The following is a 13523-nucleotide window of genomic DNA, read 5'->3' as shown; positions in this document are numbered from 1 at the left end:
TGTATCAGTCTTTGTGACTAAAAACCTTTTAGGGGCAAAGCCACATTTTTTCATTAATTGCCAAATATCTTGACCAAGCCATGGAATTGAGCTCCTTTTAGGGCTGCTCTTTCATGTTTTAGTGTAACTGTCAATTAAACCATTAAGAGCTGTCATGAAATTATCACAGCAGCTGTTCATATCATGTATTTCTGATACCGTATCCCAGTTTATCTGCATCAGTTCTCTTTCAAAGGCTGCCATTTTACATTTTGGTATCCCTGATTTTACAGATTCCATGGCATTCTTGGTATGATGAACGTTGTTTGCTAGTCAGCTTTCTAACAACCAATGTTGTATGTTTTAGTTATTCTTTCTGTCCTGAAAAGGGGGCGTGGATTATCTCCGTGGCTTGTCTCCGTAAAAAAAGTTATAGCTTCCACCATCCACCATGAAAGAAATAACCACTATTTATACTCTATACTTGTTCTGGAAATACCACAAATGTCCGAAGATCAGACACCTTCGTATTTGGCTTCATAATATCATCCGTCGCCGCACACAGCTCGGTGAATTTCACCGTCTTCTCCAGGAACTGCGTCTGGATGACTGCTGTTTCCAGCGCTACTTCAGGCTAATCTGTAGTTGTATTAAAGAGCTTGGGGTGTCCGCAAACCGCTACGATGAGTGTCCTCCATTTTCTTCTGATTCAACAACGGGAGGTCAGTGATGTGCGGAGCATCTCAATGCTGATTGGCTTTCGCCTCGGGCGAATATTTCAACTCTGGCGAAAAATTCATGCCGCACGATTCGCGTCTAACGCGTCCGTGCATTGACTTTGCATGGGATCCATTTGCGCGAAAAATTCGCAAAAAGTTTGGTGTCTACGCACCATTAGAGGCTATTTTGTAAAGCAGGTGGAGATGGACATGTGTGAAAAATTTCAAGTCAATCGGACATTCTGGGTGAGGGGCGTCGCCGGTCAAACTCTAGAGAGCAATTTTTTAAAACCCAAATTTGACGTCTTTATCATACGTCTATTTACACCAAGCCTGACAAGCTTGCCAAATTTGGTGAGTTTTGGGGTCTGGCAAGTACCCACAAATAAAAAGCGGAATAATAATATGAATCTTAGCAATTTCAATAGGGTCCTCTCGGACTGACTTTGTCAGTCACTCGTACCCTAATAATGATAATAACAATAGGTGTCAGGCAGGACCAGAGTTCAGATAAAACCATGATCCATGTAAACCTGTGAGGAGCTCAGTGTAAGATGAGCTACGACTATCACTACTACTATACTGAGGTTTATACTCCTGGCTACAGTGCTGAAGAGAAACCTGGGGTTGTTCTTATTTTTCTCGATTACTGATGAGTAATAGGCTGCTCTGGCATTACGGAGGGCTTTCTTATATGTTTTAAGACCATCTCGCCAAACTAAGCGTGATTCTTCCAGATTGGTGGAACGCCATATGCTTTCAAGCTTTCGTGATGTTTGCTTTATTTTGCGGGTCTGAGGGTAATACCAGGGAGCAAACCTCCTTTGCCTCTTCTTCAGAGAGTCTAGTGTCACTCAGTGAGCCTGTAGCACTATCGACAAGATGATCAATCTAAAGTTCGCACAGGAGTCCTCCGTCACATTAAGATGTGGTATTGAATCAAATGCAGAAGGAATCGCTTCTTTAAATTTAGCTACAGCACTGTCAGTTAGACATCTGGTGTAGAAACTTTTGACTAACGGTGTACACTCCGGTTGTATAATCTCAAAAGTTATTAGGTCTGATAAAAGAGGGTTCTGTGGAAAGGCTATTAAATGTTCTATGTTAATGCCAAATGCAAGAACAAGGTTGAGGGTGTGGTTAAAGCAGTGAGTGGGTTTCTGTACTATGACAGAAGCCAATCAAATCTAATAATGAGATACACAGCACAGGCTATCATTATTGACATCCACATGAATATTGAAATCACCTACAACTCTCATAAAGATGGTATAAGCCACCAAGTGATGTGGATCTTACAGATCAAATATCAAGTAAAGAGTGCCCTGTTGAATCAGGGCCTCTCCTCTGCACTGAAATCTTCACAGTGAAGTAATCAATGCTTAAAGAAAACATTCTACCTGACAGGAGTCAGTTCCTCCCTCTAGGTATCCTGCACAGATCATCCAGGAGGATATGAGGCCCTGGTAAACCTCTGGTTGGTTGCAGGTTTTAGTGGAGAGGAGGGGCACCACGGCCGAGCGCAAAACCACACTGGTCTCTCCTGGAAAAAGCACGGATTTTCAAGCATATGTCAGAGAGGGCACGACCACAGATGTTATTCTATTATACCTAATTGAAAATGTAGTTGTATGCTGCTGAAAAAGACTAGAGATCACCTGTTTGCCATGTTCAGACTCACCTTCATCCTCCGTTGCTCCCCATCCAGAGATCCAGCACATGGTGCCCTCCTCAAACTCCTCCCCATAGTTTGGCAGGCAGATGGGCTGCACAAACCCTACAGAGGAGAATTTCAGTGACCCACATCTAGCGGACACAACAACGGGTGTGCACTGTTTCCACCATCATCAACATCAATCAATCAATCATGCATGTGTAATTATATCCACATCCTGTTTTTAGGTGGTGGCTGTTGTAGTTTTGACTGAAATGACAGTGATCAGCAGCTTCACAAAAACAATTACACTAAAAAGGTGAAGTGAAGACATGTGAGAGCTGAGACATCAGACAACTGATACACATCATGACACTTTCACTCTCACTGCCAGAAAGCAAGAAACCTGACAGTCCTGTGGGGCAAGTGCTAACTCCCTGCGAGGTGAGAGAAAGAATAAAGAAAAATTGTAAGATAAGAATCTGTACTTTCACTATAAAACTAAAGCTGCTAGTGATTTTTCAGCAATGAGCTACACATTATATGCGAGCAAAGCATATCTGATTGTGGAATAACTGAACCCCAAGTGGCTCCCAAAGCTGTGCGTATACGGTGTGTAAATGTTAGTTAGCAGGTATTGTGATAGCCCATGCCATCAGTGTGTGAATGATGACAAGTACTGTTAAAGTGCTTTGACTGGTAGGAAGACTACAAAAGTGCTATGAAAGTACAGTCCATTTATCAAGCATAGTTGGGTTACCAACCAGACAAAGTGAGCAACAATAGGGTAAGAGCTTGAGTGGGGAACAATCAAGGATATGAGAGTCGGGGCAGTCTGTGATCAGCAAACTTTCTGTTGCTGCCATTTCGAGTTGGTACAGCTGCTACAGGTCCTTCTACTCTCTTCCCAGTGAAGAAGTCTCCTAGTGGTTGAGAGTGAGGCAAAGTGGCTGCGAGTCGTGCTAGCTGGCTTATTGTGTTTTGGTGGTCCCTTTACGTTAACCTTAATTATTGTTTTTGCCACTGTCACTTTCAGGGGCTCCATACCTTGTGCTTATGTCATAGCCTTTATTTTATTTTAACTGCATTCATCAGATTTGTGTTATGTTACAGAAATGTTACAGGTCCGACCTTGTACGATTGCCATTATACATTTTACACAAAAGTGACTGTGCTTATGGGTTAATGCCATGCTTACATACATTCACACCTGGTAGCTGCCAGTAAAACAATAGGTGTCTCAATATATTGATTCCTACGCTAGCTTTAGTCCCTCCCAAAATTATCATATTCTAGATAGTGCTACAGGGTCACTGCAATTGACACTAGACTCTATAGCCCCTCTAAAAAATAATAAATAACAGGAAGTTTGCTCAATGGTATAATCCTCAAACCCTTAAATTAAAGTAAGCGTCACGAAAACTTGAAAGCATATCAATTTGTAATAACCTCCAAAATCAATTATCTAACAATATACTTTCTGTAGATGGCATCTACGTAACATTTAAAAAAAATCAGGCACATCTTGTCTCAAAGCGATGCAGAAAAACTAATTCACGTGTTTGTTACTTCTAGACTAGATTACTGCAATTCCTTATTATCAGGCTGCTCTAATAAGTCTCTTAAGTCCCTCCAGTTAATCCAGAATGCTGCAGCTCGTGTACTCACAAAAACTAAGAAAAGAGATCACATTACTCCTGTATTAGCTGCTCTCCACTGGCTCCCTGTAAAATCAAGAATCACATTTAAAATTCTTCTCACCTACAAAGCTTTGAACTTAAGGAGCTTGTAGTACCATATTGCCCCACTAGAGAGCTGCACTAACTAAATGCGGGGCTACTCGTGGTTCCTAGAGTCCTAAAAAGTAGGATGGGAGCCAGAGCCTTCAGTTATCAAGCTCCTCTTTTATGGAACTAGCTTCCACTTTCAGTCTGAGAGAAAGACAGTCACCACATCTAGGAGTAGACTTAAGACTTCCCTCTTTAATAGTGCTTATAGTTAGGGCTGAATCCGGTTTGCCCTGGTCCAGCCCCTAGATATGTTGCTAGACTCGTGGGAGAGTCCTTGGGATACACGGAGCTCCTCTATCCTCTTTTCTATTGCCTTCTGTATGAATTCATGTCTCTTCAATGCACATTACTAACTCTGCTCCTTCTCTCTTTGTGCTTTCTCTCCTCACAGGTTTACATGGATCGTGGTTATATCTGGACCCTGGTCCTGCCTCCTGCCACGGGCCTGCTGACGCCCACTGCTAGTATTATTATTAGTCACATTTCTATTACTATCACAGCTTTTATTATCAGTTTTAATCCATCATACGCATTGCTGCTGTTATTATTAGTCATATTTGTTCTATTAATATTCTATCCATTATTAGTTCTACTACTCCTATTACTACTCTTATTATATGTATCATTTATATCATATGGATTGAATGATGTTGCAATTTAATGATGTGGTTAATTTCTGTCCTCATTACATCTGTTGCACTTTAGTTCGAATTGGTGGAGTTTTTCCTGTCCCGATGTGAGGGTCCAAGCACAGAGGATGTTGTATCCTGTACAGATGGTAAATCTCTCTGAGGAAAATTTGCAATTTGTGATATTGGGCTATACAAAATAAATTGATATTGAATTAACAGGGTGAGGTTATGTGCTTTGCTAAAGGGCACCTCAGATCCTGTCAGTCTTCTGTGTTGAAATGACGAGATGCTTTTGAGTATATGAACAAAGAGAAGGATGTAATTGAGAGAAGTTCATGAAAGAGAACACCATTACCATTGAAAGCCAGTGACATGGCCAGTTTCATCAGTGCAATGTCGTAGTCCAGTCCTTTGGGCCTGTAGCGAGTGTGGTATATGATCTGCTCCACAGCCAGAGACTGAGCCCCGTGGACTGGCTGCTCCGTCAGCCCCACGTGGACCACCCACATGGAGGGGTCGGCAAACCTGATGACAGAGCGGAAGATACAGTGAAACAAAATACTCGTGGCAGTATATGAGAGGGACGGAGTTAAATAGAATGTGGTTTTCATTCATGGCTCTCCTCTTAAATACCAGCCAATCCCAACTTTAAACACAAGTCACATGTTCAGTAAACAAATTGCTTGTTTATTGAACAGAGTTTGGGAGTCACTGTCAGGTTAAAGGATATGTGGGGCCTAATCATATTTAAGGTCTTACAACTTGTGATGTTTGTGCTCTCTGCTTCATAGCAACCACACGTAGTACTGCACATTTTCGTGTTATAAGATTATTATTGCCTCCTACACGATGCTAAATGTTCCTTGATACCTTATCACAATGCTGCTGAGACACCTTTACAGAAGAACTGAGATAAGCTAATTTTTTCAATTCAGTTTATTTTGTATAGCCTAATATCGCTCTCTCTCTTCCGGTAATCGTATTGCATCACGGTAAGCGTATTGCATCACTTCCGGTTGCCAGACTCTATAACTCTGAGCAAGAGGGAGCGGGAGGGGGAGAGGAAGACATTGCGATGTCTTCCTCTCCCCCTCCCGCTCCCTCTTGCTCAGAGTTATAGGGTCCATTGGACCTGGAGGTGTCTGATGCCTGGTGAGCCGGCCTCCGGTGTTGGCCCTGCTGATGCCCCGCCCCCTCCTCTCTACCTCCTTCTGTTTCATGGATTGGAGCTCCATTCATACATTGTCATATTCATGTAATGTGTTTATGTAACTTTGTAAATGCTGTTCATTCTGTACACATGACATCTATTGCTTCTGTCCATCCGGGGAGAGGGATCCTCCTCTGTTGCTCTCCTGAAGGTTTCTTCCCTTTTTTCCCTGTCAAAGGTTATTTTTGGGGAGTTTTTCCTGATCCGATGTGAGGTCCTGGGACAGGGATGTCGTATGTGTACAGATTGTAAAGCCCTCTGAGGCAAATTTGTAATTTGTGATATTGGGCTATACAAAATAAACTGAATTTAATTGAAATTGAATAGAGTGTCTCATGTATAGATATATATATATATATATATATATATATATATATATATATATATATATATATATATATATATATATATAGCTCTATATATATATATAGAGAGCTATTCCTCTGCCTCCCTTAATGATGACGGTACATGCAACAAGTGTAGTTAATTTGCTAGGTTGGAGGCAGTTCTAAGTGGGTTAGATGCACGGCTCCGCACCATCGAAGCTCAGACAGTTACGTTAGTTAGCCCGCCTCCCCCCATAGCCAGTGCGCAGCCTTTAGCGTTAGCCTCTGTTAGCTGTCCCCCGGCAGCCAGATGGCTGGGTGACTGTTCGAAGGGGTTTTAAGTCTAAACAGAAGCCCACTGAGCACCGCCAACCTCTTCACGTTTCAAACCAGTTTTCCCCACTCAGCGACACACCCGCTGAGAAACCCACTCTGGGTATAGGTAGCTCCATAGTCAGAAACGTGAAGATAGGGAAGCCAGGGACCAAAGTCATATGCATCCCGGGGGCCAGAGCGGGCGACATTGAATCTTGTTTAAAACTGCTGGCTAAAGATGAGCGTAGTTACAGTAAGATTATAATACACACCGGCGGTAATGACTCCCGACTGCGGCGGTCGGAGGTCACTAAAATTAATGTGGAATCGGTGTGTGCTTATGCCAAGACAATGTCGGACACCGTAGTTTTCTCTGGCCCTCTCCCCAATCTGATCAATGATGACATGTATAGCCGCATGTCGTCATTCAACCGCTGGTTGTCCAGGTGGTGCCCAGCAAACAATGTGGGCTACATAGATAACTGGCAGACTTTCTGAGGAAAGCCTGATCTGATGAGTCGAGACGGCATTCATCCCACTTGGGATGGAGCGTGTCTCATTTCTGCGAACAAGGCCAAGTTGATTAACGGACTTAATCCATGACCCAGAGTTCAGATCAGGAAGCAGAAGCAATTCAATTCAATTCAGTTTATTTTGTATAGCCCAATATCACAAATTACAAATTTGCCTCAGAGGGCTTTACAATCTGTACACATACGACATCCCTGTCCCAGGACCTCACATCGAATCAGGAAAAACTCCCCAAAAATAACCTTTGACAGTGAAAAAAGGGAAGAAACCTTCAGGAGAGCAACAGAGGAGGATCCCTCTCCCCGGATGGACAGAAGCAATAGATGTCATGTGTACAGAATGAACAGCATTTACAAAGTTACATAAACACATTACATGAATATGACAATGTATGAATGGAACTCCAATCCATGAAACAGAAGGAGGTAGAGAGGAGGGGGCGGGGCATCAGCAGGGCCAACGCGGGAGGCCGGCTCACCAGGCATCAGACACCTCCAGGTCCAATGGACCCTATGAGACGTGAAGTCACAACGACTCCGGGGAGGAAGCAGAGTTAATAAGGTGCAATGGAGAGATGTAAATTCATTCAAGGAGAGAGAGAAGAGAAGATAGGTGCTCAGTGTATCCTAAAACATCCCCCAGCAGCCTATAAGCCTATAGCAGCATATCAAGGGGCTGGACCAGGGCAAACCTGATTCAGCCCTAACTATAAGCACTATCAAACAGGAAAGTCTTAAGTCTATTCTTGAATGAGGTGACTGCCTCCCGGCAGAGTTGTAGTCTTCTACCCTTCTCTGCACTTTCATTCGAGCAGTTACCCACCCTTAACCTTAAGTCTATATAGACTGTGTCTGTCCCAAGGCCACTTAAATTAATTAAATCAAAAGTAACCAGAAGAGTCATACAAAATAACCTCATACAGCAACAGTGCAACAAAACAGGATAATTAAATGTGGACTCCTAAATATTAGATCTCTGTCATCTAAAGCTGTATTAGTAAATTATTTAATATCAGACAATCACATTGATTTATTGTGTCCTACTGAAACCTGGCTGAGCCATGACGAATATGTCAGCCTAAATTAATCAACTCCATCCATCCATTATCACCCGCTTATCCGGGGTCGAGTCGCAGTGGCAGCAGGTTCAGCAGGCCGACCCAGGCTTCTCCCTCTCACCCGCAACACCGGGTCGTTGTGACTTCACGTCTCATAGGGTCCATTGGACCTGGAGGTGTCTGATGCCTGGTGAGGCGGCCTCCTGCGTTGGCCCTGCTGATGCGCCCCACCCCCCCTCCTCTCTACCTCCTTCTGTTTCATGGATTGGAGCTCCATTCATACATTGTCATATTCATGTAATGTGTTTATGTAACTTTGTAAATGCTGTTCATTCTGTACACATGACATCTATTGCTTCTGTCCATCCGGGTAGAGGGATCCTCTTGCTCTCCTGAAGGTTTCTTCCCTTTTTTTCCCTGTGAAGCCAAATTTGTAATTTGTGATATTGGGCTATACAAAATAAACTGAATTGCATTGAATTGAATTGAATGATGTCCATATCGTAAAAAGTCAATTCAAGAGGCTCCACTCCCCTAGTTCCCAACAGCCACCGAACATTCAATTCAGTTTATTTTGTATAGCCCAATATCACAAATTACAAATTTGCCTCAGAGGGCTTTACAATCTGTACACATACGACATCCCTGTCCCAGGACCTCACATCGGATCAGGAAAAACTCTCCAAAAAAAAACGAAAAAACCCATCCATCCATCCATTATCACCCACTTATCCGGGGTCGGGTCGCGGTGGCAGCAGGTTCAGCAGGCCTACCCAGGCTTCCCTCTCACCCGCAGCACTTTCCAGCTCATTCTGGGGGATCCCGAGGCGTTCCAAGGCCAGCCGGGAGATATAATCCCTCCAGCGTGTCCTCGGTCTTCCCCGGGGCCTTCTACCAGTTGGACGTGCCCGGAAAACCTCTAATGGGAGGCGTCCAGGAGGCATCCTGACTAGATGCCCGAACCACCTCAGCTGACTCCTTTCGACACGAAGGAGCAGCGACTCGACTCCAAGCTCCCCCCTGATGTCCGAGCTCCTTACCCTATCTCTAAGGCTGAGCCCGGCCACCCTACGGAGGAAACTCATTTCGGCCGGTTGTATCCGAGATCTCGTTCTTTCAGTCACGACCCAGAGTTTGTGACCATTGGTGAGGGTTGGAACGTAGACCGACCAGTAAATGGAGAGCTTTGCCTTACAGCGCCTGTTTTACTGCTGCAGCCGCACCGATCCGCCTGTCGATCTCCCGCTCCACCTTACCCTCACTCATGAACAAGACCCCGAGATACTTGAACTCCTTCGCTTGGGGTAGGCAGTTTGCCCCCACCTTGAGGGAGCAATCCGCAGGTTTCCGGCAGAGCACCATGGCCTCAGATTTGGAGGTGCTAAGTCTCATCCCTGCCGCTTCGCACTCGGCTGCAAAACGCCCCAGTGAATGCTGGAGGTCATGGTCCGAGGAGGCAAACAGGACCACATCATCCGCGAACAGCAGAGAGGCGATCCCGAGACTCCCGAACCGGATCCTCTCCGCCCCCTGGCTGCGCCTAGATATCCTGTCCATGAAGGTCACGAACAGGACCGGTGATAAAGGGCAGCCCTGGCGGAGGCCAACACCCACCGGGAACGTGTCTGACTTACTACCGAGGAGACGAACACAGCTCCTACTGCAGGCGTACAGAGACCGGATGGCCCGTGCCAACGGGTCCGGCACCCCATACTCCCGCAGCACCCCCCACAAAAACCCAGAGGGACCCGGTCGAAAGCCTTCTCCAGGTCTACAAAGCACATGTAAACTGGTTGGGCAAACTCCCAGGACCCCTCCAGTAATCTTGCGAGGGTAAAGAGCTGGTCCACTGTTCCACGACCGGGACGGAATCCGCACTGTTCGTCTTGAATCCGAGGTTCGACAAGCGGTCAGAGCCTCCTCTCCAGCACCCTGGCATAAGCTTTTCCCGGGAGGCTGAGCAGTGTGATACCACGATAGTTCGAGCACACTCTCCGGTCCCCCTTCTTGAAGATGGGAACCACCACCCCGGTCTGCCAGTCCATGGGCACTGTTCCCGACCCCCATGCGACACTGAAAAGGTGTGTCAACCAAGACAGCCCAACAATGTCCAGCGCTTTCAGCATCTCAGGGCGGATCTCATCCACCCCTGGCGCCTTGCCACCAAGGAGCTTTTTGACTACCTTAGCGACCTCTGCCAGGGATATGGGTGAAACCACCCCAAAGTCTTCTGGCGCTGCCCCCTCTCCGGGGGACATGTTGGCTGGGTTTAGGAGTTCCTCAAAGTGCTCTTTCCACCGCCCGACGATGTCCACAGTCCGGGTCAGCAGTTCCCCCCCCCTGCTGAGAACTGCCTGGGGTAGACCCTGCTTTCCCTTCCTGAGCCGTCGGATGGTTTGCCAGAACTTCCTTGAGGCCAACCGAAAGTCCTTCTCCATGGCCTCCCCGAACTCCTCCCATGCCCGAGTTTTAGCCTCCGCAACCATCGCAGCTGCAGCCCTTCTGGCCCGCCGGTACCCATCAGCTGCTTCAGGAGACCTCTGGGCCAGCCAGGCCTGAAAGGCCTCCTTCTTCAGTTTGACGGCTTCCCTCACCCCCGGTGTCCACCACCGGGTTCTCGGGTTGCCACCACGACAGGCACCGATGACCTTCCGGCCACAGGCCCGAGCAGCCGCATCCACAATAGAGGCTTTGAACAAGGTCCATTCGGATTCCATGTCCCCAGCCTCCCTCGGGATTTGTGAGAAGTTCTTCCGGAGGTGGGAGTTGAAGACCTCCCGGACAGGATCCTCTGCCAGACGTTCCCAGTTCACCCTCACTACACGTTTGGGCTTGCCAGGTCTTTCTAGCCGACTCCCCCGCCATCTGATCCAACTCACCACCAGGTGGTGATCAGTTGACAGCTCTGCTCCTCTCTTCACCCGAGTGTCCAAGACATACGGCCGCAGATCAGATGATACGATTACAAAGTCGATCATTGATCTCCGGCCTAAGGTGTTCTGGTACCAGGTACACTTATGAGCCACCTTATGTTCGAACATGGTGTTCATTATGGACGAACTGGCTAGCACAGAAGTCCAACAACAAAACACCATTCGGGTTCAGATTGGGCAAGCCGTTACTCCCAATCACGCCCCGCCAGGTTTCTCTGTCATTGCCCACGTGAGCGTTGAAGTCTCCCAGAAGAACTATGGAGTCAGCAGGCGGCGCCCTTTCCAGGACCCCTCCAACCGACTCAAAGAAGGCCGGATACTCCGAAATGCTGTTCGGTGCATAAGCACAAACAACAGTCAGAGCCTTACTCCCCTCAACCCATAGGCGCAGGGAGGCGACCCTCTCGTTCCCCGGGGAAAACTCCAACACAGCGGCGCTCAGCCTGGGGCTCGTGAGTATCCCCACTCCCACCCGGCGCCTCTCACCCTGGGCAACTCCAGAAAAGGACAAAGTCCAACCCTTCTCCAGGAGCTTGGTTCCAGAGCCCATGCTGTGCGTGGAGGTGAGCCCAACTATATCTAGCTGGTACCGCTCCACCTCCTGCACCAGCTCCGGCTCTTTCCCCGCTAGTGAGGTGATGTTCCACGTCCCTAGAGCTAGTCTATGCCGCCGGCGATCGGCCCGCCCAGGTCTCCCGCCTGGCCCGCCGCCCGGTCTACATAGCACCCGACCCCGATAATTCTCCCTGCGGGTGGTGGGTTCACAGGGTGACTGCTGCTCCATGGTGTTTTTTCGGGCTGAGCCCGGCCACCAGACGCTCGCCGACGAGCTCCCCTCCTGGGTCTGGCTCCGGGAGGGTGCCCCGGTTTCCCTTGTCCGGGCAAGGTAGCTTCAGTCCGTGGGCTGCTGTTCATCAGGGTTTATTGAACCGCTCTTAGTCTGGGCTCTCCCCCGAGACCTGTTTGCCTTGGGAGACCCTACCAGGGGCCGATGCCCCAGACAACATAGCTCCCAGGATCACTGAGCCACTCAAACTCCTCCACCACGTTAAGGTGGCGATTCATAGGAGGAGCGATTCGTAGGAGGAGTCGAATGAATCAACTCCTCCAAGTCATATTAATACTCACATTCCTCGAGGCACCGGCCGAGGAGGTGGAGTAGCAGCCATCTTTGACTCAAGCCTATTAATGAATCCTAAACCTAAACTAAACTACAACTCATTTGAAAGCCTTGTTCTTAGTCTTCCACATCCAACCTGGAAAACATTACAGCCAATCCTATTTGTTATACTGTACCGGCCACCAGGTCCATATTCAGAATTTATCAAGTTTAGTCCTTAAAACTGATAAGGTTATTATTGTAGGAGATTTTAATATTCATGTGGATATTGATAATGATTGCCTTAGTACTGCATTTATCTCATTGTTAGACTCGATTGGCTTCTGTCAGAGAGTACAGAAACCCACTCACTGCTTTGGCCACACCCTCGACCTTGTTCTTGCATATGGCATTGACATTGAGCATTTGGAGGTCTTCCCACAGAACCCTCTTTTGTCAGACCATTACCTCATAACTTTTGAGTTTATACTCCCGGAGTATACACCGTTAGTCAAAAGTTTCTACACCATATGTCTAACTGACAGTGCTGTAGCTAAATTTAAAGAAGCGATTCCTTCTGCATTTGATTCAATACCACGTCTTAATGTGACAGAGGACTCCTTTATTCCGTCCCAGATTGATCATATTGTCGATAGTGCTACAGGCTCACTGCGAATGACAATAGACTCGATAGCCTCACTGAAGAAGAAGACGGTGACACCTCAGACATCAATTATCTGGTGATGTGGTTTCTGTAGATGGCATTTCCCTGGCATGCAACACCAGTGTAAAGAATCTCTGTGTTATCTTTGATCGGGACTTGTCCTTTAACTCCCACGTGAAGCAAATCTCAAGGACTGTATTTTTTCATCTACGTGTAACCTAGTGGGAAAGATGTTGTCACCACTAAAGCCACTAGAGGGCTTTAGAGGAAGCCAGTAGCAAAGAGCGAAGAAGGAAGTAAACTCTGCTGTATCAAGTGACGAACTGGTGACGGGTTGGTTGTTTTCCGTGTGAGTAAATATGTTTTAAATATTATTTCTATACTAAACAATCGAAAGATATTAATTTATATGAGGGTATAGAAGTCGGGAAATATATTGTGTGACGCTAAATGCACCGATAGTGATTTAATTGGTCCGATGTTTACAGATTGTATTTACATGTGCTGAGCGTTCATGAGGAGAATGTAAAGATAATAATGTGTGTCATCTTAAGACCATCCTACAGGGATACATTCTGTTATTATCCATGTTCGAGCACATTTACTGCATGTCC

The 13523-nt window shown here is 46.6% G+C and overlaps 1 protein-coding gene across 1 annotated transcript in view; it reads right to left on the bottom strand.

The window, feature by feature from the left end:
• Window positions 1–13523, bottom strand: part of tmprss3a (transmembrane serine protease 3a) — a 64759-nt gene that overhangs the window by 13094 nt on the left and 38142 nt on the right. Inside the window, exons 10-12 of the mRNA XM_034560874.1 lie at window positions 5130–5299; window positions 2380–2475; window positions 2099–2241 (exon numbers count right to left, since the gene is read on the bottom strand). Of these exons, the coding sequence (XP_034416765.1) occupies window positions 2099–2241; window positions 2380–2475; window positions 5130–5299 (409 nt within the window). The remainder of the gene's footprint in view (window positions 1–2098; window positions 2242–2379; window positions 2476–5129; window positions 5300–13523) is intronic.

This window comes from Cyclopterus lumpus, chromosome 21, assembly GCF_009769545.1.
Source record: "Cyclopterus lumpus isolate fCycLum1 chromosome 21, fCycLum1.pri, whole genome shotgun sequence".
NCBI classification, from domain to species: domain Eukaryota; kingdom Metazoa; phylum Chordata; class Actinopteri; order Perciformes; family Cyclopteridae; genus Cyclopterus; species Cyclopterus lumpus.
The sequence above is the reverse complement of the archived record's forward strand: the minus strand, read 5'-3'. Positions and strand labels throughout refer to the sequence as shown.